At 45.5% G+C, this 13,845-nt stretch overlaps 1 protein-coding gene across 3 annotated transcripts; it reads right to left on the minus strand.

Annotated features, from left to right (window-relative positions):
- Nucleotides 1-332: 332 nt before the first annotated feature.
- LOC117900423 (dual oxidase) lies at nt 333-13,316 on the minus strand. Of its 3 annotated transcripts, none has more exons than XM_034810784.1 (10): nt 13,174-13,316; nt 10,227-10,678; nt 5,727-5,807; nt 5,188-5,537; nt 4,908-5,112; nt 4,440-4,843; nt 4,100-4,377; nt 1,180-4,036; nt 979-1,107; nt 333-905 (listed from the first exon to the last, which is right to left on the minus strand). In XM_034810784.1, exons 2-10 carry the CDS (start codon nt 10,414-10,416, stop codon nt 777-779), a joined length of 4,623 nt encoding a protein of 1,540 aa, XP_034666675.1. In that variant the 5' UTR covers nt 10,417-10,678; nt 13,174-13,316; the 3' UTR covers nt 333-776. The 3 variants fall into 3 exon arrangements, with proteins under 3 accessions (XP_034666675.1, XP_034666678.1, XP_034666677.1); XM_034810787.1 differs by having other exon boundaries at nt 10,227-10,516; nt 13,174-13,313; XM_034810786.1 differs by lacking the exon at nt 13,174-13,316 and adding an exon at nt 13,024-13,148.
- Between the last annotated feature and the right edge of the window lie 529 nt (nt 13,317-13,845).

A 13,845-nucleotide genomic window follows, 5' to 3' on the forward strand; every position in this document is an offset into this window, starting at 1 on the left:
TCTATCTGGTTTGGCTAAGAACAGAAGCCAACAAAAAGCGCTGCACATCTAAACCCAAACCCATTTCAGATTACGCAAAAACGATCCGTTTGCAAGCTTTATTTGTATCATAAATGAAACTATGAGCAAGACCTGAAACCTTGATCAGTCCATAGTCGGACTCAGACTCTTAAGAGCATTGACTTTTGAGGGTTTCTTTTTAAAGCCTGTAAAAATTTCGCACCAAAGAAAATTATTACTTTGTAATTGGTAAAGGTAACAGAAATCATAAGCCGACTGTGTGGGGGTGGGTATAAAAGTATCTCATCACATTTCCGCTCTCGATTCGTATGTTTTGTATTTTCGGATTAATTGTAATTTTTAATAAATAATGCGAACGGTTTACAAAAACTGATAACAAATCATATTTCCAATAAATACACATACATACATACAATACACATACACATATCGCATAAGTAGAGGCCGCTTCGTTGTTCTTGTTGTTGCTTATGTTGCTGTTGCTGTTGCTGATGCTGCTGCTGCTGTGGTTGCTGCTGGCTGTATCAATGGAATTTCCAGCAGTTTTCATTATGAACTGCACTTAACAAATCTTGACTAAATTATGGTTTTACAGAGTAAACTATGATTAACAGAGAGCGAGCACGTACCGTACAAAATTCGCCTATATTAATGAATGAACCTTAAGAATATAATTGTCTTTCGTTTGAAGAGATGCGTTGGCAGGGCAGGTATGTGTGGATGGATGGATCGCTTTAGCTGGTGCTGATGCAGACTTAACCAAAGTTCTCGAAATGGTGAATGAAATAGGGCAACTTTCGGGTCTTGTTCACTTCATCACAGGCAGACATGACGCTCTTTGTCAGCGGTCTAGGGCCGCAAGAGAACACTCCAATTTTGGAAACCTACAACAAAGGAATTAAAGCGAATTTAATTAGTTGTTAAAGCACGAAGCACGTAGAGTGATGAAAAACCCACATAAGAATGCTTCTTTTGGACGAACTTCAGGAAGCTGGACATGTCCGGCCGACCGAAGTGATTGACCGCCTTGAGACCCGTGAATATGGAGGTTTTGGACAGTCGCTGGAAGTGGTTCTCACAGATGTACTAGAAAAAAAGAAAGAAACATTTCTTGCATCAATTGAAAAGAGTAATTTGGTTATGTGAATGGAGACGTACCAGCATTGTAGTCCTCAAATCGAATTTGTGGAAGAACTGCGTGATAAATATATGAATCTCGAGGACATTGGTCACATCCTTCTTTTCCACATCGCGCAGCACATCGATGAACCACTCAAAGTGCTTGTGCGAGGGGCAGATCCACAGGAAGTATACCTTCTTGCAGGCCACGCCCGAGTACCGGTTGGTGCTCGTCCCAAACACCAGATCGTTCAGGATCGAGGCATAGGGAGTGACTCCAATGCCACCGCCCACCATGACAGCCACCTCGAACTTGTACCAGTCCTGGTTGCCGCCCCCAAAGGGTCCCTCGATGCGTATCTTGGGCTGGTTCTCTGGATTGTAGTTACAGGGATCGAAGTAGTTCCGCAGCTTCCATGTCCACGGGCCCTGGGCCTTGATGTGGCAGCTGAGACAGTTCTCGTGCGGCGCCGAGGTCAGCGTGAAGCTGTGCATCTCCTGAGGTCGGAACGCCGTGCAGGAGAGGCGAACCCACTGGCCGGACAAGTACTTGAGGTTGGGCGGGCGATAGAACTTGATTTTGATCACATCCGAAGGCAGCAGATCCGTGTCTATCACATCCAGTGCCATGTACTTGGTGCGCAGCGAGACGATCTTGTCAAGGGTGTACACGATGCCCGGGCCCAGGAAGAACATCCAGAAGCGTGGGGGCCCCGTCAGACGAGCCAAGCCATGCACCAGACTAAGCAGGTACAGTCCAATGTACAGGGTGTGCATGTTCCAGAAGAAGTTGTAGGCCTTCTTCCGGATCGTGGGATGGGCAAACACAAAGATGATGCACATAATGATGAACAGCATCACTCCGGTGGTGCCTGTCACCGTCTGGAAGAGCCAGAAGGTGATGTCCGGCTTGTAGTCCGAGGCGAAGTGCACCTCCCGCGTCAGGCAGCGCAGGTTCTCGTGCGACTGCGTGGACACGTGATAGAAATTGACAATGTGCCCCACGGTATGCAGCACGGAGAAGAAGAGGGCCGTGCAGGCGGCTATCTTGTGGAATTGTATGTGCGAGTCCAGCGGAATGTACTGCTGTATGGGGAACTCCTTGAGCTTGGTGATCAGGTTCCTGGACATGGTCAGCAGCAGCAGGGAGTAGCAGAAGGACAGCGATGCCGCCGAGCCCCTGGTGATGGCGATGCCCACACCCATGATGTGCCTCAGATCCGTGTGCTCGGCCATGAAGGAATAGTGAATGAAGCGCTCCACAAAGAGCACAATGGTGACCACGTAGAACAGGAACAAGTAGAAGATGTTCTGGCGGTTCTCCTCGAGGAACGTGATGTACGCATCCCACTTGGCCAGCACCCAGTGGCGGGGCTTGTCCTGCATCGGCTCAATGTTAAACGAGGTCATGCGCGCCACGTTTGTGGAGGTGTCCAGAAAGTTCTGCTTGGCCCCCTTGCAGTCCAGTCCGATGGCCACGAAGTCGCCCTTGTACTCCTTCATCATGAGCTTAAAGTCCTGGTACGTGAGGTGGTTCTTGTGCTCAAGGCCCACGTCCTGGAACATGCCATCGATGAGCTCGGTAACCTGATCGTCGCCCAGACTGGTGGTCCTGGCGATCTCCACCAGGGAGCGCATCATCTCGCTCAGCTCGCCCTTGTCGATGACCCCATTGCGGTCATTGTCGCACATATCGAAGATGATGCGCAGCTTGTCGTCAGTTTTGCCGCGCGAGAAGAGCACCACAGTCTCGAGGAACTCCTGGAAGCTGATCCTTCCGTCCTGGTCCTTGTCCACAATGTTAAACATCTTGCGCACAAACATGTCGTTGGGCTTCATGCCAAGGGCGGCGGCAAACTCTGCCTTGGATAAACTGGTCCGCATTACGGTCATCACCTCGCCATCGCTGGAGGCGTCCGACCTTCGCCGCCGCTCGCCCGGTCGCAGGCCAAAGGTCAGGGCATACGCCTCGCGGAAGAAGTACTCGAGACGCTTCTGTCTCCGCTCGCGGGTCTCGGCACGGGCGAGCATTATGTCGCGGTTAACCTCCATCAGGGTCAGCTCCTTTTTGTGGAGCAGCAGGAAGTCCTCGAGCTTCTTCACAAACTTTCGCCTGGCGCCGTATGACTCCAGCTCCAGCACCAGGTCATGGTCGCTGGGCACGCGCAGCAGGATGTAGGGCTTCTTCTTGATATGGTTCGTGGCCGACTCCTCCACGCTGACCACATCCACATGCTTCAGGCTGAATGTGCGCAGCTTCTCGCCCTTCCTGTCCACCGTGTAGATGGCAGCCTCAGGGCCAAACTTGACGGTGACCAGCCGCTTGTGATTGGCGTGCAGCCACTCCCTGGCCAGCATCTTATCCACGGAGCCCTTGTGCTGGGGCGCCCTCAGCGCCTCCTGCCGTATCTTCAGCTTGCGCCGCTTGCTGTTCTGCAGCTTGACCACGCAATAGCCGGCACCGGCGCACAGAATGGGCACGAATCCAAGGAACACGCACACGTAGATGAACATCAGCTCGGAGCCGGAGAAGTAGTCGTAGCCCTCCAGATACGTGCAGGGCTCCAGCTCGGTGGCATTCAGCTGCATGGGCTGTGGGCAGGGATCGCCCGTGTGCCACATGAACACATCCCGCTGGATCTCGTCCACAGCTATGTCCGTGCTGTTCACAATTATATCCCACATGGTGATCTTGCGCAGCTCCTTAATCTCCTCCGGTGTAAAGACACCATTGCGCTCGTTCTCGAACCAAAAGCGATCGGCGTCGCGCAGGCGCAGGAACTGCTCCTTGATCACAGCGGCGAAGAACTCGCCCGGCTGCCCGTAGGACTCCAGCATGCCGCCCACATAGACATCCACATCGTCCAGCTGATTGTTGTACGCCTCCTTGAGCATGCTATAAATGGTGGAGTGTCCAGAGATGAATATAAAACTCAATATAAAAATGGATTTCACTCACTCCAACAGCTCTGGCTGCGTCTCGAATAACTGAGGATTGATGTCCGTCCAGTTCTTGTGCCTCTCCAAGCCGTAGGACTCTCTGGCTGTATTGTAGTCCGGCAGGCCATTGTCTCGTCCCCTCATTATGTTCAGAGCACCCAGATCACGACGCGTAAACTCCATGGGGCCAAATAGTTTGTCCCGCACATCGGAGCACAGCACAGGATCCTCGCGCTCGGATATCTGCGAGGCCAGGCCCATGAGCACCTCCTCCACGCTGGTGTCGCTGAGGAAACCCTGCCAAATCGTTGATTAGAATCTTTCGAGAACCTTCAATCGGGAGGTGAAGGGAAACTCACGCTGGAGTCCCACCACGTCGAGCAGAGGCGGATGGCAGGGTAGCCCATTGGAGTCTGCTTGAAGTTGCATTTCCCATCCCTTCTGTAAATGCCAGGCGGAATCATGGTGTGGCCAAAGCGGAAGGCGGCGGCCTGGAAGATGTGTCCGATGCCAGGATGAATATCCTGCTTGTAGCCCTCGTACGCTGGCAGCGAGGAGCCCAGAAAGGCCGGCAGGTACTCGTAGGCAATCACATTCTGCAGACTGGCGATGACTGTGTGTCGCGCCCGCTGGTAGATGTCCTCATCGCTCCAGTCCGGATGCAGACGCTTGACGCGCTGCGCCAGGGTGTTGTGCCAGCGCAGGAAGAGAATGGCAAACGAGAGTACAGCGGGATTCTGATTGGTCCGCGGATCCCCAAGAACTATCGTGTGGAAGATGGTCATTTTGACGGGTTTTTTTTGTAACTAAGAGAATAGTTTACTCACGAAAGAGCCGCTCCGGACTGAGCATTTTCATGACACTCGGCACCGGATTGTTGAAGAGCGGCACTCTCATGGTGTTCCTGACCGGCAGCTTGCCATCCTTCTCGGTGAGGAGGGTGCCATTGTGGAAGGATCGCATGGCATTGAGCCACGCCTCGGAGGTGCTGTAAATGAAACTGCCATCAATCCAAGCAGTCATTTGATTTATCTGCGGAGTAGGATTTATTGCGACATTTGTTCACATCAGTTGTGGGAGCAGCCCACCAACCGCCCACCAACCCACCTGTTCCCTGGGCGCATTCGGGCTCTGTCCCGTCTCCCGATCGTACGCTGCCCGGTGGAAGGGTATGTACTTGTCGCCCCGGCACTCACGATCGTACATCTCGTCGCACTTCTCGATCTCAATGCGGTGCATCTCGATCGGGCAGCCCGACTCCGAGGCCATCACTATCTCGTTCGCCACCACCTGCCCGAAGAAGGCCAGCAGCGCCGTCCGATTGAACTTGGAGCCCAGCCCATCGCGTCCACGCATGAACAGGCGGCTGAGACGGCGCGTCGATGGTCGATTGGCACCCGCCATTGCGTACACTCCGTCCGAGTAGGAGGGCGGCGCCTTACGTACCAGATGACTGTCTGAAAAGTGGCCAGAATTAGTACAGTCCTCAGAGACGTCGCGACCCTTCTTTAAATGTATTCAATAAAACAGCACAAATCGATCGTGCCTGTTCTATGCCAATGATCTTATATTCGCATGTGTTTAAGTGAATCAATTATAAGACCATTTGTTGTGGTTCGGATTCGTTCTTTTTGCTGCCAACTTACCAACCGATCCCCAGTCGGGATGTGCTAGATTGTTGTACCAGCCATCGTAGCGCTGCTTTTCCGTCTGACTGTACATTTTCTCTGCAATGAAAATTCAATAAGCTCATTAAATGGTTCAAATATATGACAGAACTTCTGCATGTTTAAATCAAAACTTTCCTTTCTTTAATAAAAGGAAAAAACCAATATAAAGTCCAAGAAATGCAATGTAAAATTGTCTAAGTTTCGAGTGCAGGATAATTCCGAAAAGTTGCTCACGAACAGCGACAGCTGTCGCAATTTATTAGAATTTATTTGCATAATTTCGTAGAGTTGTATGCGTGTAAATGGCGCATTAATGTGCGCTAGTTAAATTCGGCGAATGTCTTAAATGTTCGCCAGACGTTACATAAATAAATTACGAGTACTCCGAGTACGCATGTAGCCGGTTTTCCACATGGTCTAGCCGATCCGATAAAATTTAGATTGTGATATTGAAAAATTGCATTTGCTTGCCTTAGTTTGGTTTTATTTTAATTGACTGTAAAATTGACTGACTTGGGGTTGGGCGGCATCAGATTGAGTCACACCCAATTGCTCTATCAAGTGGTAGCGAAACAAATATTTAGTCCCCGTTTTGCATATTTGTTAATTATTTTTTGCACTTCCAATCCATTAAATGCAACGTTTAGGAATTTTTTGGAAATTATCTACAATCAATTTGTCATCATAAAAAGTAATTTTTTAGATCCCGCAGCTTAACCAAGGCTTAAAGAGGTTTTGCCTAAAAATAGTTGATTCGATTATAGATAAATATTTAAATGGAAATAAATAACTAAATGGTGTTAATAGTTACACATGTACAAAGGTGGGCCACGTGTCTTAGACGAACTTAATTATTAAGTCATTCCCTCGTGAATCACAAAAAAAAGCGTAAAATAAACGATGTAACTATAAATTATGTCAAAGAGAAGGCACCTTTAGGTGATTATAATCTGCAGGCGGTAATTGCTCTGACGCTAAACGTTATAATTATGGTTTATTGGCTTATAACAGATGAGGGAATGTTTTTTAGGAATGGAGAACCAGTTCTGGACTCCCAAGGCAATGGCCGCAGCAGGCCCAAAAATTATAAAATGCGCTTAGATGAACCAACCAAAGGCGAAAACAAGTTTTATTTTTAGACTCGTACTTTTGCACTGTACATTTCGCTATTCTTATTTCAAGCAACCCACTCAGAATGACAAAATAAAACATGGAATTTACTCTTTACAAAGAGGCGAGTTGAAGAGGCAGCAATCATGACTATAATTCTTACCATTTTCGAGAGCAATGCTCGCTTCAGTCTGAACATTCTACATGCACACGTCTGTGAATGGTTGTGAGTGAGTGGAGTGATGGATAGATCAATGGATATATGGATGGCAACGGCCACAGCAACAGCAACAAAGAAAATTAAAATCAGATTCAGATCCGGTTAACCAAAATCGTTTCCAGCTGGAGAGACCTGGGACTGGGACACACAGAGAGAGAGAGAGAGAGAGAGAGAGAGGAAGCCTCAGCTGATTCTACATTGTCGTTGCCATTGACGTTGGCGTTGTATGGAATGTCGGCAAAAAAAAAGCTAACCAACACCTGCATGATGGAGAAGCTGGCTCTAGCTCTTGGTGCGAGCGGTGTTGTTTTTTTTTTTGAGAGCATGCACGACATCACGGATTCGATTCCCTTCCCCTAAAACACAACAAAGTATAATCCGATTTAGCTGCCGTAGCTTTTCGGCGTCATCAATTGTCGCAGTGTAATTGTGCCTCTCTCTCTCTCCCTTTTTCTGTGGCTTTTAAATTCGTCAGTGATTTCACGTTCGTTTTCTAAGTTTTTTGATATCCACGACTCTGGCAGTAGGCAGTGGAGAGACGCCTCTGCGTCGCTCTGTCGCATAATTCACTTTCATCTCGGGCCGAGGCAGTGCGGTGCGTGACTCTCGCTGTTTAAACAACAGCCAGCCAGCCGCACTTTTCACATGACGTTGCCAAATCATTTTTTTGTATTTTTGGTGAAAGAGAGAAAACATAATTCAGTGCACATGTGTATAAAAAATTGTTCGATATCGCTAATGGCCAGAAATTTGCGGATACTTCAATACAAATGAATAAATTTCCATGTGTTTGGTTTATGTTTGAAAAATCTTACCACTTCATTGATGGTGTATTTACTCTTAGGAATCGAATTACATCTTGATACATTAATTTATCAGAACGTTTTCCTCCAATTTCTCTCATGTTCAAAAAATAATATTGAAAATATTTAAAAATACAGAGAAAAAACTTTCGCTTTCAGAAATTAACACACTAAATGGCTTCGAGACGGGGACATCTATTTGTTAGCTGTTAATTGGTTGCCAAATTTGACAAATCATAAAAATGCGCACATGACTTAATTTAATTTAATTAAAAAATCCAGCAAGATCCGGCCTAATGAAGCCCAAACATTTTCCTCGTCTCTGGCGGCTTAATTAAAACTTTAGTTTAGATTTGAGGATTTGCTCGGAGCAAAGAATGCCGTCGCTCCAAAAGTTGAACTCAAGCTGAAACACCAGCCAAAAGCATTTGGAGTATTTCTGCTTACACGTTGTCAATGATTTAGTTGGAGTTCAGTTGGATTGCCTTTGCATCGCTTGGCAGCGCCTTTGAAGCGTGCATTATTTTGGGCATTTTTGTTTCATTAATCAAAATGCCATTTACCTAATTAAAAATTCCTTTATTAGTAATTTTAACATACATTTAAGCAAATCTTTCCGAGCTTCAGAGTTGCTGAAGCTCAAACTGATGATATAGCAAAATGATGATACACAAAATGTCGATTGGGGCACCATTTACACATTTGAACCTCCAGAAAGAAACGACAAGCAGTTAATATTATTTTTAATTTTAATTATAGGATTTTCATAAACTTCATTTTCTTTCATTTTCATAACGTATTTTCCTCTAGACTCTTGACAAACTACAGCAGGAATCTCCAAGATTTGAATTGCAGAGATTCCAGTTGATGAAGAACCTGCAATACTTGGCAATCCTCTCACTTCAGTCGCCTTTTACTTGTTGTTCTACTTTTTACTCTATCGTATAACTTATGCATATTTTTAAGCACAACCTTTCGTATAAATTTAATAATTGGTTATTGTAAAGTGCAGTGCAATGGGAAACACTTTCAATCAAATTGTAAACTAGCCTTTCTCACATTTTGAGATTTAATCTCTGAAAATTTGCCCTCTCTCGCACCAAATCAATCGAAGACGAATCGACAACAGACCATTGCGAATGCATAATAAAACTGATGAAAGAAAACAAAATGAAACAAATTATTTGTTTGCCAATAGCCGAAGCGAATTCAATGTTCGACTTCCCCATGTGCACCACCTGCGGTGACCAGATCGTGGGTCGGTCTCGGGACATGGACACGACGGGCGGGATATGCCCACACAATGGGATATATTTCACGTTTGTTTGCAGTAATTTCATTACGCTAAACAGCAAAAATGAAGCAGCAACGAAAGCAATAGCCAACTTTCTGTCAATAAATCAAATGATAAGCAAAAATTGCAAATCAAAACACAATGCAAAAATTAAAGCGATAAAACAATGCAAATCGAAAAGGGGGCGTGGGAGGAAGTGGGCAAATCAATCGAGGCTGGTAGCCGTGGACGGTTAGACGGGGGAGACGGGACGAAATGGAGCTGGTTGATCGTGCGTTGACATTTGACTCGGGTATCGGCAGGCCACGCCCCTAACCACTGCATAAGCCGTACGTGACCGTACGTCAGACATCTCGGAATCAATGCCCCAACTGGCTTCCACCTGTCTGTCCGCCACTGTTCTTTGGGCCCGGCAAATGTATAGACACATGCAATACCCAGTACTCGTATTGCATTAAGATATTATTAAGATTGATTCTAAAGGGTATCTTTCCGTTGAAATTCCGTCCGAGCCCCTCTGTACTTGTCTATTATGAATAATAAATTGTCTAACCGACTGGGCCGGGGTCTAATCGGTCATTTTGAAGGCACGAGATCTTGGCATGTCTGCCGATCGCCGCTCCACCTCCACCCATCCGCCACACGCCGCGGGAATGACGTCAGTTCTGGACAGGTCCGCAGGCAGGTAGCATTTTGCTAGTGCAATTATGATGGGTTTATTTGCTGTAAAAGCCATAAATTTGTTTGCCACTACCTTGCAACAATATATTTAGTTGAATAGACATTCGAAGTGTACAAACGTCGCCAAAAGAAAACAGAAACGCGATTTTTGTGCAATCTAGGGTTAAATAATATACACAACTGCCTTATATTTGCGAGACTTTTGCAACTTTGGAAGCATAAGAAACTTTATAGATTTCCCACCCTTTTCTTAATAAAACAAAAACCAAACAACCATGATCCATGTCTATGCAAATGAACCTAATTGAAAAACCATACTTACAATACTCTATGGGTAGGAAGCAGGGCGGGGAGGTACTGGTACTTACCATAACAATGCACGAGGCCCAGATTCAGACCGAAGCAAATCAGCAACAAAAGCAGCGCCCAGCAAGGGGCTCCTCCGCACATCGCCCTGGGCCAGCGTTGCCAGAGTCGGAGTCGGGCTTGAAATTGTCTCGAGTTTTGATTTTCAGTTTTGTTTGCTGCCCTCTGATGGGGCGCGCTTGGAACACTCATATTGATTGCCAGCAATTTTTGTATATTTTCTTTGTTATTGATATACTCGAAATTCTTTCGGCTGTTGAGCGTTTTGGTTGTTCAATTAATTAAGATATATCTTTAAATAAGTGTATATAACAGACACTGTGTAGAGTATGATTTGCTTGTGGGGGATCAACTTTAATTTGTTTTCTTTATATTCATTTCATCACACGCGACATGGCAGAGGCAGAGACGACGCTGGGCTGGCAATTTTGTTTCACGGTGTTCCTCGGTTTCACTGCGAAATAAAACAAACCAAATCTGTGAATGATGATTCACTCGCACATTCAAACTCTTAATTTTGATGTCTTCCAAGCAGGCTTTAAAGTTTGTACCGTTTTTAATCGAATTCTCGCTTGAAAAATGTTTGCTGGCGGGTGTGGGCTCGTCGAATTTACATAGAACCTAATGAATCTTTGAATTAATCATTCATGAATTTGAATTAAGAATGTTGTGGAAGTGGTTTGGTTTCGTCTGGTTGCACTGGTGGGCCCAACGAAAGATCATGGAGAGTGGAGATTAACCAAAAGTAACTTTAAATGTATTTCTGTTTATTACCGAATGAAGTAATGTATTACTTTTTCAGCATTATGTTTTTATTTCCTTTAATACTTCTTAAATGAAACAATTTAATAAACCACAGAAAGGCTAAAGTAAATGACGAAACGGTTCGTTAATGCTTTCAAATTAGTTGCCACTGCGAAAATCGAACCAAAGCAAAGAAATAAAATAGCATTTATTGAGTGCAGGCAGCAAGGGCGGGCCCGTCGCCCAACCGAACAAAGGTAGAGGAGAAGCGGAGACCAGAAAAGTGTAGAGAGGAGCAGAGAGACGAAATCATAAATAAACGGAATTACCCACAAAACAATTGACCTTCTGCTGGCTTACAAACCGACAAACGACAAACGGATTCCATTAGTCATAATCGACAATACGAGTAGTCGAGAAAGAAGTCGAAAAAAGGCAGCAAAAACCAAGCACACCAACAACAATGACAAGCATACAAATTTATGAAAAGTATTTTCCACGAACCGAAGTTTGTCATACCCTTGCTGCGAGAGTACGATCCTCTACTTCCCTATGGATGGATATGCAGACAACTTTAGTACTCGATTTTTACACTAAAACACTGAAACACTAAAACATCAAACTACGAGCACCATATACATTTTTGTAATATGCAATTTTGAATGTTCTCTGTTTTATCCAACCGAAAATATCCTCTGCAAGGGTATTCCAGTATATGTGAGTGCCTATGTGTGCGTGTAACAAAGTTTCAAAGAGAAGGAAAAAATAAAAGGCCATTGCACAACTGCAAAACAATTAACATTACAACGGCGGTATGGAGTGCTAAAGCTAACAAAGTCATAAAGACACACCACCTCCCCGACCGACCCAAGGGAAATATTTTTCCAGCCAATGCAGTTTTGGGCTTGCTCAGATCTTACAAGTAATATGATTAAATTGCAGACAGAGCAGAGAAATCTTTGTAGAGTAAAAGGTAAATTCAAATGGTCGATCAATTGTGGGCGAACGGCGCTATGGGATGTGCCCGTTGGTGACGGGGTGGCTAGAGAGAAGGCAGCGGACAGGCGGCAAGAGAGAGCCAGTGAGCGAGCGAGCGAGAGAGGGAGAGAAAGTCAAGAAAGCGTGGAAGACTGAACGGCAATAATCACTTTGAAATTACGGTATAATAAAAAAATTGTTTGTGGTAGAAGTCAAAGCCCGGACTTTCTGAACATTAGCCATGGGGCCCCCAGGCATGTTCATTTTAATTAACAAAACCTTTTTTTATAGCTAATTTCAGAAATTGTTGATTCGTCGTAGATGTATTTCTAGAAAAAAGAGGCAAGCTAATTTTTAAATATTAAACAACTTGTTCATTTTGTGGAACCAGAATTAATTGCCACAAAAAAGGTAAGAGCGGATCTGTCTTTGTGTGCTTTTGCTACTTGGATTTTACTATTTCACTATATGCTATACATTTTCGCTTTTGTCTTGAACGCAAATGCTTCCTTTGTCAATTGGCATTTACACTTTCGTTTAGTTAACTAATTTTTCCTTGCTGCCTGAGTCTTTTCGTTTATTTTTAAACAGTTGCTAAAATTGCGCAAACCCATAATTTTGTTGGTGGCTATTGTTGGTTGGGAGGCTGAGCCACAGTGGGAGAAGAAGCAGCAGCAACAAAAAACTAAAATTAAACACGAAAATAAATAAAATTCATGAACGAAACGTAAGCAAAGCCCAGACGACGATGAAGCATCGCACAAAGAAGAGCCGATCAGAGAGAGAGAGAGAGAGAGAGAGAGAGAGAGAGAGAGAGAGAGAGAGAGAGACAACGAGAGACGGCGGTTTTGTATGCGAGCAAAAGAGATGGCAAAGCAAGCACCAAGAAAAAACATCCAAAAACCAAAAAAAATTATCCAAAACGTTCGACAAACGATCCACAAAATAGGTGGGTGGGTGTTCGGTTTTTTTGTTTCACTATTTTAAACAATTTCAGTAATTCCAACTATTTTCGAGCGTCTTCGCATAACTCCGGTTGTCACTTTGCATAGAGATAACAATTTGAGCCAGAAATACCCGCAGCAGTCTGCTCCACACCGCACCAACACACACAACAATTTTAATAACGGTGAAGACGAAACACTGGGTTTCGACGGCGCATGCGCGACACGTTTCACATTCACTCTCGTCTTGGTCTTGGTCTCGGTCTCGGTCTGGATATCTCACCAAAAGCACAGTACGGCACACACACGACACGACACGAAGCGAAGCGAAGGAGAAGAACCGACAGCGAGAGAGGAAGCGTGGGATGGGAGCTCCAGCATATGTACGTCCGCAGTGGCCAAGATTTCGTCGAATACTGAACTCAGCTGTGTGGGGGACCTTCCACATGGTGGGGGCTCAGTTCAGTTCCCACCGAAACCGGTCGCAACAATCACTTGTACTTGTATTCATACATTCGCTCTCGCTCCACCGCTCTTTGGGAGATCTGATCCGATCCGATCCGCTCCCGAACTACTGGCATATGCTCCATTTCGTTTTTGTGCCGGATTTGCCTTTTGGGATCCGACCCGACCCAATCCCAGCCAGGTCCGTCTCTAAATAAGTTCCGTCATATGTGACATGACGACGTGTCGCATTAATCATTCTCATGCAAATTGTGGGTCTGTCTCCCTTTCTCTCCGAGACACTATTTCCCTGGGGAGTTCATGGGCATTCCCCAGTCTTGCGGATGCAGTGAAAAAGCCTCACAGTCATATGTAGACTCGTACAGAGAGAATGAGCCAACTTCAAACCGTCTGCAAAGAGCGAAAATACAATCTTCAACCTCTTACTTGAATAACTCTCCCTCTCTCCCGCTCTATCTCGCTCTCTTTGTCTCTCTGCGTCTTTGCTCTT

The sequence above is a fragment of the Drosophila subobscura genome, chromosome U (assembly GCF_008121235.1).
Source record: "Drosophila subobscura isolate 14011-0131.10 chromosome U, UCBerk_Dsub_1.0, whole genome shotgun sequence".
NCBI classification, from domain to species: domain Eukaryota; kingdom Metazoa; phylum Arthropoda; class Insecta; order Diptera; family Drosophilidae; genus Drosophila; species Drosophila subobscura.